The 21,735-nt window shown below is 42.2% G+C and overlaps 1 protein-coding gene across 1 annotated transcript in view; it reads right to left on the bottom strand.

Annotated features, from left to right (window-relative positions):
* LOC126191056 (high affinity cAMP-specific and IBMX-insensitive 3',5'-cyclic phosphodiesterase 8A) overlaps positions 1-21,735 on the bottom strand; it is a 1,161,190-nt gene that overhangs the window by 186,308 nt on the left and 953,147 nt on the right. Inside the window, exons 10-11 of the mRNA XM_049931769.1 lie at positions 20,019-20,146; positions 17,717-17,824 (exon numbers count right to left, since the gene is read on the bottom strand). Of these exons, the coding sequence (XP_049787726.1) occupies positions 17,717-17,824; positions 20,019-20,146 (236 nt within the window). The remainder of the gene's footprint in view (positions 1-17,716; positions 17,825-20,018; positions 20,147-21,735) is intronic.

Here is a 21,735-nt window from a genome sequence, read left to right as displayed (position 1 = left end):
AGCGCCTAGAACCGCACGGCCACTACGGCCGGCAATTGTAGTTATTCATTGCTGTAAGCTCAAGAGGGTGCTTAAGACGTTACGTTCCTTAATAAAAAATCATCCTCTTTGTGTAACCTACCATTCCTCAAAGCTTGTCGGTCAGATCCTTAAACATATGTTTCAATGATTTTATACGATGTTTCAAAAACTGTAATGTTTGTTCATGACACCGGCATAACAATCAGGGGTCCAAATTCAATCTTCCAATGGAGTGATCCAATCCAACTTGTCGAAACCTGTGTTGAAACTTTTTATACATGAAGAAAGAAACGCAATGTAAAAATTTTAGCTACTAAGACACATTGCGTGTATTTTTTTTAATCGTTGAAAATTAGCAAATTCATAGTTTGCCAGGCAGCTGGAGCAATGTATACCCCTGCCGAAACTGTAGGAGACAGAGCGTGCGCAACATGGTGGAGACATGTTCTTGGTTGACGGAACATCGGTAAACAGATAACACGGCACAACTTGATGGTAATTTGTAAAGCGAATTTCAGTTTCCGTTGTCAGTTCCTCTGACACAATTGTTAACAGTGACTATTGGCTCAAATTTTCAATCCATTTAATATGCATAATAATTAGCAGTCGTTGCTAATAGCATCTGTCTTTGTGGAGGTCCCAGAGTTTCTCAGTAACGTAGCATCCAATTACTGTTTTCAACTTTGCAACAATGAAATGTGAAGAACATGGTGTGCAATCGAAATCACCTACTTCTCCTGAAGACCTACATATGTGTTATCAATTAATTTCTGGGCATTCATTCGAATGATTCACTCAATCCTTGTGAGGTAAACTGAGGTGCTTCTTGACTGAGAAGTAGCGGATCCGGTCTCGTAAACTGACATACGGCCGGGAGAGCGGTATGCTGACCAGCATATCCCTCCAATCCGCATCCAGTGACGCCTGTGAGCTGAGGATCACAAGGCGGCCGTTCGGTACGGTTGGGCCTTCCGAGGCCTGTTCGGACAGCGTTTAGTTTAATTTTCATGAAAGAAAAAACTAATCGAACTAATCGAAAAATGTAGAACTGCTCATGAGAGTCAGTGTGCAGTTATCGAGGGATATATATGAGACTGGGCGCTCTGAATTACGAGTGAGATGAACATTACTGATTTCCAGGCTTGTTCGACCTGGTTAAACAGATTCAGGAAATTATACGAGAAGGAAGTCGTACAATTATAAAGTTTACCGCAAGTAAACGTGTAGAAGAGACTTCATACTGAAATCCAAGATTTCGTCCCCATCTGCGGAGGACATTTTCATGGTGGGTCGTAGCTTCGTCGAGTGTCCGTTTCACATCCTGGCTCGCATCTGCTTGCAGTAAAATTCCGTTTCAAGCGTGCTCCCGCGCAGTGGTGTGACGTCACATGCTTTGAATACCCGAGTACAATTGGCCGTTAACGGCTGCCGTTGTCAGCTGTTATCATCACCCCACGGTGAAAGGCTGGTACACAGCATCTTCAGCATTGCGATCCAGTTATCTTTTAATTTCACACCCTGCTTCTTCCTATTGACATTCCTGGGGTGTTTAACAATTTCTATGGCCTCTCTGTATAGCCTTTCATGGTATTCGGTTGTGGCTGTCAGTACATGAGTCCTATCAAAATGAATGTAGTGGTCTCCTGGCTGCAAAGCATGCTCCGCAGCAGCTCATCTTTCAGTCTCCTCCCCTCCCTCCTACAATTGGCCGTGTGCTCTTCTAACAGTTTTTTGAACCGATGCTAAAGAAGGTACCAGTCTTCCACCATGGGGTCTTAGCAACAGAGGACGGGGTTAACCGACGACGGCCAATTGTGCTCGGGTATTCAAAGCATGTGAAGTCATACCACTCTGCGGGAGTACGCGTAAAAGGGAATTTTGCTGCAAAAAATGTTCAAATGTGTGTGAAATCTTGTGGGACTTAACTGCTAAGGTCATCAGTCCCTAAGCTTACACACTACTTAACCTAAATTATCCTAAGGACAAACACACACACACCCATGCCCGAGGGAGGACTCGAATCTCCTCCGGGACCAGCTGCACAGTCCATGACTGCAGCGCCTCAAACCGCTCGGCTAATCCCGCGCGGCGAATTTTGCTGCAGTCAGGGATGAACCAGAGCGTGAATCGGGCACTCGAAGAAGGCACGATCCCCGTTGAAAATGTTCCCTGCAGATGGGGACGAAACGTTGGGTGTTAATGTGATATCCTTTCGACCACGGCACATTAGCCCGGAACATCTTATTAACTGTGACATTTCCGGCTGTAAAAGTTTACATTTTATAAGGAGAATGATTGTTTTCGTCATCCAACAGACACTTCGCATTTTTACGACGATTACAGGGAATAAACACGGAACTGTTTCGTTGTTAGTAAACTATACATTATTCAAAAATTATCATAAGGACTATGATGCAGCAATTGCTATAAAATACTTAATGTCATCAATCAAATTCCCGATTGATGGAAGTCGTCTGTAATGTAACATCATACATTACCTTGATTTTCTTTCCTCTCCTACTCACTTGTGTAACAAATACATCTGCAACAGTTTAGCCGTTGATATGAATCGCAAGTTATTCAACAAATTAATGATGTGAGACATGTTCGGTGTGGTTTAAGAGCTTAAAATTCGCGTATGTGTACTTTGGATTTAGCCCTACGCGGCCTACGTTCTCATCTCACGGCTGCGTCTGTTTGTTCGCCAGTCGCGCACTAGGCAAGTAGGGCTTTACGAACGCTATTACAAGCGGTTCTTCGTGCAGCAAAAATGTGTAGCATTAATATTTTTTTAAATATCTGCAGTGCGCCTTAGCAGATAAAATTTTGACATCGACTTCTTTTGGTGTGCTCTTCCGGTGCGAAAAATTTCAGGGTAGGTTTCGACAAACAGGATTGGACCATTCCCTTGTTAGTAGAAAAAGTTCAGGTAATTGCTGACCAGGTGTATAAGTGCTTCAAAGCTAACAGTTTCAGTCTTTATCTCAAAGGGACTCACATTATGCGATTTAAAACACTACTACTACCTGCTAGTACCACATGGTCAGTCACTAAATGAAACACAATGTGTAAAATTCCTTGGGTACTAGCTGCATAACGCAATACGGAGAAAACAGCAACCACATGCCACAGTACAGCAGGAGACAGAGTCTCTAGCTTTATGTGTGTCGCGCAGTTTTCTGGGAAAAGATTTACGACTCGTTCTTTTTCGCGGAAAAGTCGGTTACAGGAATCACGTACCTGGATACGTAAAAGGCGGGGGCAGGGGGGGGGGGGGGAAGTGTGGCAACTGCAAAAACATGACGAAGATTTAATTTTCCAAGGGAACGGAGCTCGAACACATTGGCACCTGCGTGTAAGAGCAAAGAGCTGCATCAGCAACGAATCGGCCGTAAAGTGGAGTACGGATTTTGCATTCCGTAACTGGCCTTCAAGGTTGCCCGATCTCTCGGTACGTGACTATTTTCGTCAGAGTTTGTAATATTTAGTCTAGGTGCATCCTCATTCAACAACTTTGGGTGAACATCGATGACACACAGCAACATCGATAAAGTCAGTCACTCCAGGTGGGTTCGCAGAAGTACAGTAGGATGTCTATCGTGTATTCGGTGGAAGGGACATTGGACATTTGTGGAAGGTGAATGAAAACTTTGATCCCAAACATAATCGTAAAAAGTATCACAAGGTTGCATGTGGCACGTGCATGCGTATAAAATATATATCCTTCAAATATCGGATGTTTCTTTCGGAAGAAAAAACACTTTGTAGTTTTATGCGTAAGTTAAAATACACTCCAAGTTTCTGTCTTCATTCGTATTTCTTGTGAAATCGGATCAGTCTGTTTAAAACACGCTGTACCTTATTCGTGAAGTATTTACCATTATAACTTAAATTCGGCGTACCAAATAGGTTCTTGTGTTACGGAATACTGATAATTTTTACTTTATGTATCGTCTAACTACAATTGAAGTAGACAATTTTCGTGCCATGTGCGTTTCGCCTTTATTCTCTGCAAGGAATCAAAACAAGTGTTCCGTTCCTAGTGCTGTGAAATGCGAAAAAAAACCCACAAGTGGAATTTATAAGAAGAGGAACGACACCATAAATGGAACAGGAACGTAATATGTAGAAAATCGTTCACGCAACCTGCCACTGAAGGCGCATTGCAGAGAGTAAACGCGAAACGCGCATGGCACGAAAACTGTGTTTCATTCACTTGTAGTCAGGAGGTCCATAAAGTAAAAATCGTCAATATACCGCAATATTACACGCAACAGAAGAAGACAGTACTACAAAAATCGAAGAAGTTCTTGTGTCTTAATCTTGATCATCTTGAGCACTACAGGTAAGTAACACTAATTTTAATCTTTATCAACAAAGATGTAAATGTTGGTTTGTTCAAAATAGCGTACCACCGAAAGTTCCATCGACTGCTTTGAAATTTTGACACAACGTTGCATTCTAGTACTGGAGTGGTCTTAGGTACCTATTTCATTAATATATAACTTTTAGAGATTTTTTTGTAATAATGTTTCCATGGTTTTTAAATTTATAAAAAACATGTATTACATATATTAAAATAGGTATATAGAAACACTCATGTATTACAATGCAACGTTGTGTCAAAATGTCAAAACATTCGGCCAAAAGTTTTCGGAGATTTGCGATTAGAAACATTTACAGCTTCTGTAACTACGAACGTAGATGTTCGTTTCTTTAAAATCTCAAATTCCCGAAAGTTCTTCATGGATTACTTTGAAATTTTGGCACAACATTTCATTCGAATACTCAAGTACTTTTATATACCTATTGGAACGCCTTCTGGTATATATGTCATATACATGTAATAAAAATGGAAACGTTATAAAAATGTAAATGGTGATTTGTTCGAAATCGTTTAATCTCCGAAAGTTCTTGACCGATTGCTTTGAAGTTTTGACAAAACGTTGAATTTAAATACGGGTGTGTTTTTAGTCACGTGATTCTTTAATATATGTATATTTCTAATACATATAATAAATAAAAATATATGTAATCTATAAATGGAAAGCATTGTTACCAAAAATCTCAAAATGCACCTTTCCGATTTGCTCGAGATTTTTACACGTTACTGTAATCACAGTTTACACACACACACACACACACACACACACACACACACACACACACACACACATACACACTCCCACAAACACACACACACAGAAATGTATATGTGTGTGTCTAAACTATGAATAAAGTAACGCGTAATCGGCATATAACATTGTCAAAAAAAGGTTCTCATCGGCAATATTATGTGAAGCCCACGACTGCTGGAGTCTGTTTCTGAACATCGTGGCATGGTACCAAATAGAAAATGAATATATTCCTGGAGAATATTCTCCCACGCAGTTTGTAATGCGAGTCCAGGAAGCATCAAAAGTGGTCTCTAGTGAATTGTGATGAACAAGTTGCCGACTGATCTTGTTACAGATATATTCGATAAGCGTCCTATCAAGCAAACGTTCATGTCAGAAAGTAGCGGTACGTATTGTTCTTCGAAGAAGGTTTCTATAGTGTTCACCGTTTGTGGATCGGCTTTCTGCCGCTCCAGTACGGCAATAGAATTACTTGAAGAGATGGTTGTACTTCTGTAAATAAAACGTACCTGAAGCCCTCAATTCACGCGGTATCCCCTGACTCCCAAATGATATCTGGCCTTGGCCTCGTATGGCGCTTAACAATACAGGCTGTCAGGTTCTGATTATCACGGTAACGAGCTTTTGTGGCCATTACTGTAGGACAGTCTGAATCTAATTTAAAAAATGGTTCAAATGACTCTGAGCACTATGGGACTAAACTTCTGAGGTCATCAGTCCCCTAGAACTTAGAACTACTTAAACCTAAGGACATCACTCACATCCATGCCCGAGACAGGATTCGAACCTGCGACCGTAGCGGTCGCGCCAAGACTGTAGCGCCTAGAACCGCTCGGCTACCTCGGTCGGCTGAATCTGATCACGTCCGTAAACAATACATTTTGACACACAACACATCAAATGGGTTTCCATGTCTTTACAGTTTGAAACATTTGTGGTTCGTGGAGAATGGGTCTAGGCAATGCCGTGAATGCCACTGGTTACTTCACACTCTCTCTCTGCCGGCCGCTGGTGGCCGAGCGGTTCTAGGCGCTTCAGTCTGGAACCGCGTGACCACTACGGTCGCAGGTTCGAATCCTGCCTCGGGCATGGATGTGTGTGATGTCCTCAGGTTAGTTAGGTTTAAGTAGTTCTAAGTTCTAGGTCACTGATGACCTGAGATGTTAAGTCCCATAGTGCTCAGAGCCATTTGAACCATTTGAGCCACTCTCTCTCAACTGGTCCAACACGACATGACGCATTGTCAACATCTCCATAGCGCACACAGTCCTCACAGTCAATAAACCAGTCCTCAACAAGTGGCATAGAGCCGTTGATATGGGCATGTCCAGTACGAGCAGAAATGCGCGAAAAGACCAACTGATTTTTCTGACACCGATAATTCTGCTGTGTCCGAACTAACTACGTATATGATGATTTTGGCGTTTCCCTGTTTACACTTCGTTTGTCGCTCTTCAATAATTGTGACTGGTCCAACACTGACCTTCAGAGTCATAAAAGAAAGAACGCTTCTAGGCCTCTGTGTCCACCATTTTGGCGCAGTATTGCTCAACATCATCTTCTGAGTCTTGATTAATTCGGGAAAATATTTTTGAGTGTTGCAATTGTACATGTAACATAACAGCGCAGTGAGAGTATGTTCAATGGAGTAAAACGAGGTATCCAATATAACACAGTTACATCTTCGAGCAATATGTACCCAGTATCATACCCATTCCTCTTCGTTCTCATATAAAGCCTACCTTGAAATACGTGAGATAACTGAATTAGCCAACTAAGCGTATAATATTTATGTTCTTTATTGCCGCTCCGTATATAATTTTTCAAGAGTAGGTACTGAAAATTTTTCTCTTGGCTTCGCAGTTCGGACGTAACCTTTTTATAAATACGAGTATTTACTCAAGCCGTACGTGTAGGGTGACAATTATTGAACAATGTGAAATAAAATCGTCATAATTTCTGAACTGTTCGCGTCTGGACGTTCAAATTGCACGGGTGGCAGCGGGACATGATGGGTATTAGTATGGTGGTTTAGCGACGAAGCCCACCTTAATTTGGATGGGTTCGTCAATAACCAAAATTGTAGCGTTTGGAGGACTGAGAATCCGCATTTCGCGATCGAGAAGTCTCTCCACTCTCAACGAGTGACTGTGTGGTGTGCAATGTTCAGTCACGGAATAATCGGTGCGATATTCCTTGATGCCACGGTGACCACCAGATGGTACGTGAAGATTTTGTGTTATGATTTCATCCCAATTACCCAAAATTACGTCAAGATGTGGTGCATGCAAGACGGAGCTCGACCCCATCGAAGCAGGAGAGTGTTTGATGTCCTGGAGGTTCACTTTGGAGATCGCATTCTGGCTCTGGGGTACCCAGAGGCCACTGGCATGGGCTCCGATTGGCCGCCATATTCTCCAGATCTGAACAATTGTGACTCCTTTTTGTGGGTGCAGCAATAACCGCAAAGGTTTCTTGAAATTACTGCAATCAGCGATTCATCATCAGATGGTACATATGTTAATTGTCTGCAGTAGTGTGGGAGTCACGTAGAGTGGTTAGTATCCTTTGGTTGGATGTATTCTGGAAAACATAATGAATGTTTTCCAGTGACGTTAATTGTAATGCACTTTACACACGTAGCCACAGGTTACACGTTCCACATGCTTTACAAACTGTTCTAATAACCCCAAAACCGTTGCTAAGCTGAAAACAGCCGTTCAGAAGGTCATCGACAGCATCAATGTTCCGACACTTCAGCGGGTCATGGAGAATTTCGCTATTCGTCTACGCCACATCGTGGCCAATCATGGCAGTCATATCGAACATGTCATAACGTAAATCCGAATATCTGTTGTGGCATTTACATGTTGAATAAAGTGTGTGCACGCCAGTTTGTGACTAATTTACGTTTTTTTCATATAGTTCAACAACTGTCACCCTGTATGAACCAATGACGGTCTTTGACAGAAAATACCTTAGCATATTGACATCTTAACAACCTGTCTTCTAGTTCTGAATATCATCCAGCTGCACACAGTCATAAAGTAAAACAGTTTAACACTAACATTTTCATTGTCTGTGTTCTTCAGGCTCATCATAATTCCCGATTTCTAAAAGTTTTTTAAAACTCCCAAAAAATTAACATTTGTTGGGTGATTGTAACTTACACAATTTTATTTTCTGTATCAATGAATTTTTTAAATGACAACATCTTCAGCATCGACTGCAGTATTCATAATAAAGTAAACACTTGCAGTTTCGGTTTTTAACTAATTTTGCCACAGTTAGTGCGGCTCGCCCCGTCGGAAGTTCGAGTCCTCCCTCGGGCATGGGTGTGTGTATTGTCCTTAGTGTAAGCTAGTTTAAGTTACATTAAGTAGTGTGTAAGCTTAGGGACCGATGAGCTCAGCAGTTTGGTCCCATAGGACTTACCACAAATTAATTAATTAAAGTCATTTTCAAGTGATTAAAGTTATGAAAACACAGCAGTTTCAATATTAGTAAAATGAGCACAAAGTATATGGCTCACGTCAGCGTTCACAACATACACCATCGGCATATAACAGATGGAAATAAATGTGTAGAAACCACGAATCCAAGTACACGAGATCTATTTTTTATCTCTTACATACCGATGGTGTATGTGACGAATGCTGATGTGCGCCTTGTAGGTATAAGTTGAGCTAACTGCTACTTGTCTACTTCAGTAGGAGTTCACACAGGTGCACTGATACAGGAACAAAACTTCCCTGCAAACCCTTGCGATAGGGCAGACAATTGTTTTGCGCAATGCGCCTCGTCGCACATGCCAATCAACTTAATTAGCAGTTGTGGATTAGCAGTTGTAGTTTACTGATAATTTCTAACCGATAAGGAACAGCAAATGCTGCTGACATGCAGGGTCCATGGATTCACGAGGTTGTCTCCATATCCATATCGTCCATCCGCTCGATGCAATCTGAAACGAGAGTCGTCCGACCAGGCAACGTGTTTACAATCATCAACAATCCAGTGTCGGCGTTGACGGGCCCAGGCGAGGCGTAAAGCTCTGTGTCGTACACGAGTAGGCCTTCGGCTCCGAAAACCCATATCGATATGTTTTGTTGGATGGTTCGCACGCTGACACTTGTTGATGGTCCACAATTGAAATCTGCTGCAATGTGCGGGAGGGGTGGACTTCTGTCATGATTCTCTTCAGTCGTCGTTGGTCCCGTTCTTGCAGGATCTTTTTCTGGCCGCAGCGATGTCGGAGATTTGATGTTTTACCAGATTCCTGAAGTTCACAGTACACTCGTGAAATGGTCGTACGGGAAAATCCCCACTTCATTACCTCTTCGGAGATGCTGTGTCCCATCGCTCGTGCACCGAATAACACCACTTTCAAACTCACTTAAATCTTGATAAACTGCCATTGTAGTAGCAGTAATTGATCTAACAACTGCGCCAGACACTTGTCTTATATAGGCGTTGTCGACCGCAGCGCCGTATTCTGCCTGTTACGTATCTCTACATTTGAATACGCATGCCTATTCGTTTCTTTGGCGCTTCAGTGTAAAAGAACTGACAAGCTGTCGGCATACTCACAGCTGACTGCTGTTATGCGTAGATGCAGCGATTTATGCAGGTTTAAAAAATAGGACGATAAACTCTTCCGGGGGGGGAGGTAGAGGGGGAGGAAATGTGTCTGAACAGCGTGAGTTTGTTAACTAATCTGTGCTCCAGAGGCGCAGGCGTGTTGTGAGAACACTCCTGTCACCATTTTGAGTAACGGCCGTGGAAACAGCGAAACTTTATGTGCCGTTTATAACAGAGATAAATATGTGCGGAGATTTAAATTCCTGTCCATGCACTCACATTTAATTCTTCCTTGGTTTTCCTTAATCTTCTAAGGCATATGCTACGTTGACTCCCTTGAACCGCACGCGGCCGGTTTTCTCCCCTCCCTTGTTCAGTCTCTCGTCTCTAATAACATTTTCGTCGACAGGGAGTTAAACACAAATCATTCTTTCAGAGCTGAACATAAACTAAGACGTTGCGTGAGCTCCAGATCACTTGCAGCCGTGGAACAGCAAGAGCAAAGAGGGCAAAAGCTGGCTTGATCCCAGTGTTTAGTACTCACAGGAAATGCGAAAGCACGGCCTATCCATCCTCTTGACCTCAAGAGTTTCAAGCAAGGTGTATCAGCAGAGTTATCACAGGGGCAACCGTCCAGCAAAATTCGATGCGTACGCGGCTCTGAAACAAACGGGCAGTGTCTACAACCGTGCAAGCAACCTCTCCGATGGAACGCACTCTTCAGAATCAGAACTAGAGTGGCGCTGGCTAGCAGCAAGTAGATTTTTTGTGCTTCCTGGAATGATTAGATTGTGCCTTAGCGATATGCACTGACGATTAGGAAACTCGTCTCAGAGGCCACGTACCCTACAGAATACATTCCCACGCTTGGACGATACCATTTGTTTCCCTGTGCTCACACGTTGCAAGCCTACTCAAGCACTCAACACATCTTCGAATACATTCCATCACTTCCTCCCCGTTTAGAACACACGCCAACCTGTGAAATACTAAAATCTTTTCCCGTATAGTAATAGTCATGAAATTTTAGAAAGCCTTTCCGAAAAACAATAGTCAACTGCTATGAGTTTCATCTCCACCGATGAACTTTCGGAGGTTGTTTAGGGATACCGACATAATGTAAGTATTTTTTATTCGGTTTTTTACTGCAATCACCCTTGTTCCTCTGAAAATACCTTCGCAGCAGTGAAATACCCTGTAATTTGCAATCCCCAAAACGTACAACACGAAACACAGTAATGCAAGCACTCTCAGTTGCAAATGTACGATGGTAGCCAGCCGGCCGAAGTGGCCGAGCGTTTCTAGGCGCTACAGTCTGGAACCGCGCGGCCGCTACGGTCGCAGGTTCGAATCCTGCCTCGGGCATGGATGTGTGTGGTGTCCTTAGGTTAGTTAGGTTTAAGTAGTTCTAAGTTCTAGGGGAGTCCCATAGTGCTCAGAGCCATTTGAACCATTTGAACGATGGTAGCCGTCGATGCGTGAACAACTCTCCGTAACGCCATTGTACCGCTTTTCCATTGCATTCAATGATCCCATACACGAGGTGCATATTGACCAACTTTTATCATTAAATGTATCCGTAGTACTGCTGTGTATCATCGTTACGCCGGAAAACAAAACCCTGGACAGAACCGAGCAGATTGAAAGCAAACTTGAGGACAACAAGATAAAAAGTCCATTACTGTAGTCAATAGCAGGTACCGGAATCAAATGGAAACGGGACATACAGAGTATAGTTTCGACATTTGTGCTGTGGTGCACTGTTTTGAGTACAGTGCAGTTACGAAGCTTACTGGTGCAAGAAATAAAACAAAATTAAATAACTCTGTAACAAGCCGCCTAAGACCATGTGTCCGTTATACCAAAATACTCAGATAGTACTTCTCAACAAGCTCTGAAAGTTTGTCAGTGGAGTTCCGGTTCACCCTTTATAACGGAAATATTTTCGGAAATGTTCAAAAAACCTAACATTACATTTTATAACTTTCCATTGAAAGTAACCTCCTGATACAGCAATATGTTTTTGTAAATACATCAGCATATGGCCTAAAATAAACACTTTCACGCAAAATGGTTAATTAAATAGTAGGCCTATTTTGTTTATAACAGTGAAAGTTACGTGATGTCTCATTTTTCAAACAGCATATACTACCTTCAGGCTATTGTCATTATCTTCATTTGTTATTCTGTCTGAATGAGTTAGTGTGTAAATGCAGCACAAATGCAATGCACGAATTTTGAAATCTGTTGATGATTAATGATAAAAGAGTGTGGATCCGATGGTGTACTCGAGAAGTGAGCCTCTTAAGTCTTATGATGTGTGTAGTGTAAAATAGCCAGTCTAAGGATTCTAGAAGCAAAATCTGTCTTTAGACCGGTAAAGATGTGAAAATTTTCCGTTTATTTCTTTTTCTGAAAATACGAAGTTTGGAAAATGATTAATGAACATTTGGAATTGAGAACTTGTCATTGAGGGGTATCACCGTATTGGTTGCAAAAACTATGAAGCTAATTCGTTATAGTACGTTACAACCAATCAGAACAGAGAATATTCGCGCGTTCTTGAAGGGAAAGAGAAATCTTCACGCGCTCGTCTCGAGGAGTCGTAATTCAGCTTCAGTAGTGAGAAAACCTAGGTTTCAGTTTTCTATCGGTTTTGCAAAAATATTGTAATTTGGTTTCGTTGAGAAGTTCATTTGTTCGAAAAATCATGAGAGCAGCTGTAAATATCGTTTCCGCAAGTTATGAGAATTTTAGAGAATTTTTAGAGGAATTCTTTCGATGGGCAAAAGAATTCCGGGAGATGTGCTATGCAATCGACATTCTGAAATTTCAGTTTACTGAAACCATAAGAACTGAGGTGTATTGGACGAACACACAGTACTGATAAACTTCGTGTGAACTTTCCAAGCCGGCCGCTGTGGTCGAGCGGGTCTAGGCCCTTCAGTCCGGAACTGCGCGACTGCTACGGTCGCAGGTTCGAATCCTGCCTCGGGAATGGATGTGTGTGATGTCCTTAGGTTAGTTAGGTTTACGTAGTTCTAAGTTCTAGGGAGCTGATGGCCTCAGATGTTAAGCCCCATAGTGCTCAGAGCCATTTGAACCATTTTTTGAACTTTCCAACTGTTCGTTGACTGGTAAAATTCGCCGTTCTTTGGACAGCAGGTAGCGAGCTCTGTTACTTAGTCCGGCTACTACTGCGAGAATGTCCTGTGTGAGTGTACGTGATGATACAAAATATGATCAAATATACGTTTCTACGTCAAAAGTTGAATGTTACGTCGGACTTCGTAGGAACATTGCTGTTGTTGAGGTCTTCACTCCTGAGACTGGTTTGATGCAGCTCTCCATGCTACACTTCCTGTGCAAGCTTCTGCATCTCCCAGTACTTAATGCAACCTACATCCTTCTGAATCTGCTTAGTGTATTCATCTCTTGGTCTCTGTCTACGATTTTTTCCCTCCACACTGCCCTCCAATACTAAATTGGTGATCCCCTGATGCCTCCGAACATGTCCTGCCAACCGGTCCTTTCTTCTTGTCAAGTTGTGCCACAAACTCCTCTTCTCCACAGTTCTATTCAGTACCTCCTCATTAGTTATGAGAATAAAAGACTGACATCTTAGATAAAAATTTGGTTTATGTGGTAGGTTAAGTGGGAACTATTAGAATGAAGCCTTTCTGCAGGAGGAAAGAGAAAGGATTTATGCACCCTGCTGACATGTAAAACGTAGCCCCTCTTAACACCTTCACCAGGTGTTATAAGATTACACTGATGTGACAAAAGTGATGAGATACCTCCTAATATCGTGTCGGATCTCCTTTTCCCCGGCGTAGTTCAGCAACTCGACGTGGCATGGACTCTACAAGTCGCTGGAAGTCCCCTGCAAAAATATTGAGACATGCTGCCTCTACAGCCGTCCACAATTGCGAAGGCGGTGCCGGTGCAGGAATTTGTGCAGGAACTAACATCTACATTATGTCCCATAAATGTTCGATGGGATTCATGTCGGGCGATCTGGGCGGTCAGATCATTCGCTTGATTGTTCAGAATGTTCTTCAAACAAATCGTGAACTATGGTGGCACGGTGATATGGTGAATTGTCATCCAAGAAGCCCATGAATGGCTGCAAATGGTCTTTAAGTAGCCGAATATTACAATTTCCAGTCAATGATGGATTTAGTTGGACCAAACGATCCAGCCAATTCCACGTAAACACAGCCCACACCATTATGGAGCCACCACGAGTTTGCCCAGTGCCTTGTTAACAACTTGGCTCTTCGGCTTCGTGGGGTTTGCGCCTCACTCGAACCATACTTTCAGTGATTACCAATTGAAATTGGGACTCACCTGACCAGGATACAGTTTTCCAATCGTCTAGGGTGCAACCGAACCCAGGAGAGGTGCTGCAGGCGATGTCATTATGTTAGCAAAGGCTCGAGTCGGTCGTCTGCTGCCATAGTCCATTAACGCCAAATTTCGCCGTACTGTCCTAACGAATATGTTCCTCGTATGTCCCAAACTGATTCCAGCAATTATTTCACTCAGTGCTGCTACTCTGTGAGCACTGACAACTGTATGGAAACGCCGCTGCTCTCGGTCTTTAAGTGAAGGTCGTCGGCAACTGCGCTGCCTGTGGTGAGAAGTAATGCCTAAACTTTGGTATTCTAGCACACTCTTGACACTGTGTATCTTGGAATGTTGAATTCTCTAGCGATTTCCGAAATGAAATGTCCCATACGTCTAGCTCCAACAATCTTCCGCGTTCAAAGTTTGTTAACTCCCGTAGTGCGGCCATAATAGCGTCGGAAACATTTTCATATGCAAATGGCGGCTCAGCCAATGCACTGCCCTTTTATTCCCTGAGTACGCGATACTATCGCCATCTGCATATGTGCATATCGCTATCCCATGACTTTGGTCACCTTTATTATTTTAATATTATTTTTGCCGGAACAATGCATTGACCCCAATATAAACTTTTTATTCGTAAAATCTAAGCTCACGACTAAGCAGGTTAGGGAAATGCTGGGCTGGTGCCCAAATTTCTCCTCAGAGAATACGTTATGCGAAAAGTCAAAATGCAATAACGCACAGAAAAAAGTTCCCACTATTTACAGACAGATGGTGCACAAGTCTTAACTCCCTTGGGTTACCTCGACAACTGCGGCTTCAGGAAGGGCATTCGGCCGCAAAGTTAAATAAATAAATAGTAGAATTTGCTAAATCGTTTGCAGTGGATCACATATTAGACAGGCTAAATGGTACGGAGGAAAGAAGAAAAAAGGAAATTTGCTTGATTGTTAGCTTCCTCTAGTTGCACTGTATGTTTGCACACAATGACAACATGCTATTTTAAAAATTGAAATACTGATTTTTGTATAGGCATGAATCTCATATTTTTAATGTTAATAAACTGTGTGAAGTATCTTAATATAGTCAGTTGATTACGCCATTAATTGTACACCAATTTTTTTTTAAATAAAAAAGTCATCCTTCATAGTTTTTGATGGAAAACTGAAACAACTGCTATTTTTTGTGGGTTAGTTACGAGAGAATTTCCCCAGGTAGGGTCCACATCACAGGTTCAGCCCCGGCCGGAGTGGCCGTGCGGTTCTAGGCACTACAGTCTGGAACCGAGCGACCGCTACGGTCGCAGGTTCGAATCCTGCCTCGGGCATGGATGTGTGTGATCTCCTTAGGTTAGTTAGGTTTAAGTAGTTCTAAGTTCTAGGCGACTAATGACCTCAGAAGTTAAGTCGCATATTGCTCAGAGCCATTTTTTGAACAGGTTCAGCACAGGTGTGTACCGAACGTTAATCCAGTCCTGCAGTAGAGCGCCTTTTGCCACTGCACATCGTCTTGTCACTCGCCTACTTACCAACTATAACATGAGTCGTACCCACTTCCCTCCTAGCTCAGATCCTGGGTACATTCTTGGCTACAGACGAACAGGGAACAGGGGTTGCAATGTGAATGAATAAGCTTTAGAAATAGGTAGTGATGATGATAATGATGATACATATGTACAGAGTTATTCTTAAGTACCTCTGGGGTTTTGTCAGACTACTGCTAGAAACTGAGCACTTGTCATAATACCAGGAAACACCGGATTTCATAAAGAATCGAATTCTCATGCATGAAATAGTTCCAAGCCTGTGATCACTTTTCCAAAGATTTACTGTGTTAAATAATAAGCGTTAACCACGTAACCGACATAAACCTTACAAAACGTTTCAAATTATGCTTAAAATTTCTTGGAATTCGTTACGTGCTTTCAGTGAGAAACGCTGGATGAATCTAGTCTAGATAATGACCACTCCGTTTTAAGAAAAGCTAGTTTTTCACGTATCTCAATGTTTATGACGTCTATTCTCGTGAACTGGGTGTCATACAATTATATAATTCTACATGGGCACTCAGTGGTATATGTGGATACTGTCTGCACACTGTATTATGAATAGACTTAGTAGTAAAGAAGTAATCAAATTAAATGGGTAATACTTCCTAATGTTCTTCAGAAGTATATTTATTTCGTCAGGAACAGTTGTTTCGGCTTTCGGCGTCTTAGGACGTCTTCAGGTGACAACTGAATGTCGAATACTCACATAAAATTACTTACGAGAGTTGTTACCTTAAAATGGCCTATGAAGCTGAAAGCCAGTTAGTGACGAAGTAAACATGCTATTTTTGTGTAGTACGGATCCATGGCTAAAAAAAAAAAAAAAAAAAAAAAAAAAAATAACTTACTTCATCTTTCTTTCAGCTGTCAGAATTTCATTTTGTGATTGCAATTTCCGCAATAAGCTACTTTCAAGCATCTACAAAACATACTAGAATGCAATGAGTACAATTTACAGTATGACTGACAACAGGTACAATCAGTTTTGTAGTTTTTTCACATTCATGTAGTATACTTATAAGCTTTTGAATCTTATGTATTATAAGCGCACACTTTTAGTTGTATGATGTATACAACCCACTCAGAATGGCACCACATAAAACGGAATATTGACTAGTATCGCTCAGTAATTGTTCTTTCATGTGCAGCTGAGTACAGTGCGTTGTTATCCCTGCCTAACATAAACCCATATGTCAAAATATTGTTTGTACGTTCTATGAACTACAAAACTGGTTGAATCTACGGTTAATCCAATTACCTTGTAATATATTTCGTAGATGCTTGAAAATGGTTTAATTGCGAAATTGCAATCGCAATATAAAATTCTGACAGCTGAAAGCAAGATGCAATCCTTAAAAAAATTAATATATATTTGATTTCTCAGAACGTTGGGATGTATTATTTAATATTTTTACCGTGTCCTGCAAAAATCAATTATAGAAATAATAAATTAAAATCCCATGCCTGATACTGTAGTTCTACTGCATGAACAACGACAATGTAGTAAACGATAAACTCTTTTCCTTTGATGATTTTGTGGTGGGGGGTATTAGCGAGAAAAAGTTTCGGAAAGATTTCAAATTATCTGTAAAGTTTGTTGGAAGTCACTTCTTAAATACTGGATGAATGTAAGCTTCGCACTTCCGAGCCGAGTGTTCCCCTGCCTCAAGACATACAATTACTAACTCCAATACTTGTCTTATTGTATTTAACATTTAACACAAGAACGCACCTCTTAATGAGTAGAGTATAACAGCATTTGAAATATTTAAATTTGGTCAATAATTATACGAAATGTTGGAAACCAAATTTTTGTTGCCCCTGGACGCCATTAGGTAGGCAACCTGCAACTGAAATTTGCTTCATGAGCCGTGAACTATGAACCATGAACTGGGTTAGCCTGTTGGTAATATATACGAATTAAAAACTTGGAGAAATGATATGTTTCTGTTTTTTATAAGTCTTGTAGCTTTGTCACAGTCGTCTTCTGAAACCCCAGAGTGTAACCCTATATACTAACAAGTAACAATATTGAGCAAGCCGTGAGCAATGTGAAGCGAGCAGAGCAGGTACTTACGGACAGCAGTGCAGAGATGAGGTCGCTGGTGACGGGGTCTCCCGGCCGCACCTTGTCCTCCTTCATGACGGGCGAGTAGAGCTCGGTGGTGCGCAGGATGTCCACCACCTGTCGGCAGACGACTCTTAGCACGGCGCCCATGCCACTGACAGCAGCGCGCCCGCCGCCCTTATCTGGCCGGCTGACACCTCATGATAGGTGACCGGGACCGCCTCTCCGGGAGGCACCTCAGAGATCGCTTACTCCGCCGTGGGTGCGCGTCGAGATAAGACCGTTATCGCGTCCGCGAGAACGCCGGGACACGGCGCGAATAGCGCGAATCCGTGAGAACGCGGAGGAACCCTGTCACCTCGACAGGCGGCGCGTACTGTGCGCCACCAGAGATACTGTGCGATTAAGTACGCGTTTGCGGTAAGTGCTCCCTGCATAACACACCCACACTCAAAACTTACAGTAACTTCGCGATAATCCGTGTCCCATTTTGTGTTTCCGTCGCTAGACTAATTACGGACCCTTTTCTTATCTGCCGCTGCTTCTCTATATTGTTCGTTTCCGTATTTAAACGGAACTGCCACTTTCAAAGGCTAGCGTGGCATGCAGAGCAGCGTCCTCATGTTAGTTAAGATTTTCGTCCCGATTTTCAGTTGTTGAGTAGTGATTTTTATTTTTATTAAAGAATAAGCAAATATCGCTCAGTATCGTTACGGAAGAAAAGTTGTGGAAATATAAAACGAATACGTATCTTGTGCCATAAGCTAAAAGACCTTTTAGGACTTGCAAGGCAAAATGATAAGGACGCCTTTACAATTAAACTCAAATAAGGGTCCTGGTGTCAGATGCCAAAAACAGGACGGTAAAACTTGTCAGTCACATTTCTGTACTATCGATCAAATTTGAGAAAATTACGCAAAATAAACACGCGAGAACATCAAAGATTAACTTTAAATCTAGGATGCTGAAACTGATTTTTTACCTATCCGATGTAAAAGTGCAGAACACATTTCTGTTTTCAAAAATTATTGAGAGCTACTTTTCTTATCAACGAACAAACATTTCGCTCACGTTTTAGTTTCTAGTTATTATCATAAGACTGACGGTAGCAATAATTAATCCTCATTCTCAAGTGATAAGAGCTTACACGTGTCCAAATTAAAAATGACGACTTGTGTATTCTCACGAATAAATTTTCCATTTCACTCAGTCTTACATCTACTGTAAAGAAAAAGAAGATACCCACGAAAACTTGTCAAATTTCATGGCGGTCTACGATTATAAACGTGACATATTTACTTTCAAAAAGTCGGACTACTGCTGGTGTAAGAATTCTCTCGTAGATACAATTATTGCCTAATTAAACTTATTTATGAATATTATATATACAATGAAATTCATTAGCTGAACAAAGATAATGGTTAAAAAGAAGCTCTTACAAAAGCTTTCTCAAAGTATGAGCAAAATAAAAATAGTGTTAAAGTAATGATTCTTTGTTTGCCTTTTTACTATGATAACACTGTAAGTACAAGGATGTCTTATTATCGTCACATAAAGAGGAATTATTATAAATAAAGGACAGCTAAGTATAGAACATTTAACGAGGTTACTTTTAAAGTATTCATCACGTGTTCGAGAAAATATTGCCTCTTCACTGCAATGTCCATGAATAGTGATTTGTTCTTTTACTTTTAATGAATGGACTCAGAAAGGCCTGTTTTCTTCCTAACTCAAAACGTGACTGATTCCTTCAGGATAGGGTACGTTAGAGCTGTGTATATTAATATCAGAACGAATAATATACTATACGACAAAAATTCAGAAATCAATAAGTTTTATGCAGTGCTCACATCCTCAAAATTACACGCACTTATTGTCCCACTGTAATAGAACGAGCACTTAGGAATGAAGGCTTCCACAAATATTCTATTTTGCCCTATGTAACGTAAGGAATTACACAATTTATTTTCAGAAAGTACTTTCAAATGTACTACAAGCCTCGTGCTACATCGCAGCTGAACTCCACTGTCCTAAAGTATGCCCCGTACTTAAAAGACAACCGCGAGATTTTATCTCATGAATTACGAGTAAATTACGTAAGCGAACTTGTTCTGCAGGGACCTTTGCGAAGTGAAGCACGTAAGCGCATCTCATTCGCTCTTACCACCGGAGGAACGTACACTGCGAATCTCAAACGAGGTGCTCAGGAGAACGGAATGGCGAGACACGGGGGATTTAAAGGCATTACCCGGCACTTCCTCCACGTTTCTCTGCACGTAGCACATGTTCTGCGCGCCCGATAAGCACGCACCTTATCAAGCATGTGGACCACTTCCGGTGACGACGTCTCCTGCGCGGTGGCGATGAGCGAGATGACCTTGGTGATTGGCGCCTCGATCGACAGGTTGTGCAGTTTGGCGATGCTCTGCCGCCGAATTCCTGCAAGCACACAGAGTTCCAAGTTCAGAGTCGTTCAGGGTCGAAGGCAATTCAGATCAAGGTTTACGATTCATAAGCAATGCTTCACGATACATCTACATCTAGATCTATTACTTCGCAAGCCATCTTACGGAGTGTGGCGAAGGGTTCTTTGTGCGCCACGGTCATTTCCCTCTTTTCCTGGCTCGCGAATGGATCGCGGGAAGAAGTATTATTGATATGCGTCTCTTACAGCATCTCTCACTGGAGTTGGCTGATCATTTCCCGCTTTCGCGCTTACTAAATGAACCTGTAATGAAACGCGCTGCTCTTCTTTGGACCTTCTCTATTTCCTCTACCAATCTTATCCTGAACGGATCACCGACTGAAGAGCAATATTCTGGTATTGCTCGAAAGACGGTTTTGTAAGCTACCTCCTTTCTGGGTGGATTACATTTCCTGCGGATTCTTCCAATGAACCTCTACACACTCATCGTGGACATGCAGACTGAATGTTGTCTCGAGACCATCCGGAGATATTCAAGAAACTCGTCACACGGCTGTACGGGAACTCTAACCGAAACCAAAACCCAGGAAACTACGATCACAATCGTAAGTGGAAGCAAAACAGATCAAAGAAAATCTTAAGCAGAAAAAGCTGAACACCTATCGACAGTTCAAACTGAAAAACACACACAGCACTACGTCCAAACACCAGGTTAGAAAATCCTCCTATTAAAAACTTCCTGGCAGATTAAAACTGTGTGCCCGACCGAGACTCGAACTCGAGACCTTTGCCTTTCGCGGGCAAGTGCTCTACCATCCCCCAGGCTGTGGCTAAGCCATGTCTCCGCAGTATCCTTTCTTTCAGGAGTGCTAGTTCTGCAAGGTTCGCAGGAGAGCTTCTGTAAAGTTTGGGAGGTAGGAGACGAGATACTGGCAGAAGTAAAGCTTTGAGGACCGGGCGTGAGTCGTGCTTCGGTAGCCCAGATGGTAGAGCACTTGCCCGCGAAAGGCAAAGGTCCCGAGTTCGAGTCTCGGTCGGGCACACAGTTTTAATCTGCCAGGAAGTTTCATATCAGCGCACACTCCGCTGCAGAGTGAAAATCTCATTCCGAATCCTCCTATTGCAGCAAGTCAGCGTTGCTCGGCCATCTATGCGATCAGAGCAGTTAATCAACTGGTTGCCACAGGGACACTATTAACACAAAAATCACAAACAAATTACACACGATAAAATACACTAAGCGACTAATTTAAAATGCGAATTGGCCACTCTGATGACCAACTTGGTACGTTACAGTATCGAGACAGCTGCAGTTGGCTCAGGAAGCATCGTCAGCGCCCAACAACATTCCCTAGTTGCCTAATGCACCCATGCATGCAGTATAAATCTGCCAACAGCCCTACCACCTTTCCAGACTGTCCTACAGCTCTTTCTTTATTTGTTTTTCGCGGCTCGCCGTAACACATTTTCACCTCTGCCCTACACCGCTATTCTTCAATTGTTTCTGTGTAGTAGACCCCAGATGGGACCACATTGATGGGTGATCGCACCCAGACGTATGGACAACATCACTGAGCTGCATCCTGTGATTCCACGATAGAAA

This window comes from Schistocerca cancellata, chromosome 6, assembly GCF_023864275.1.
Source record: "Schistocerca cancellata isolate TAMUIC-IGC-003103 chromosome 6, iqSchCanc2.1, whole genome shotgun sequence".
Classification (NCBI taxonomy): domain Eukaryota; kingdom Metazoa; phylum Arthropoda; class Insecta; order Orthoptera; family Acrididae; genus Schistocerca; species Schistocerca cancellata.
This window is presented reverse-complemented; position numbering and strand designations above follow the sequence as displayed.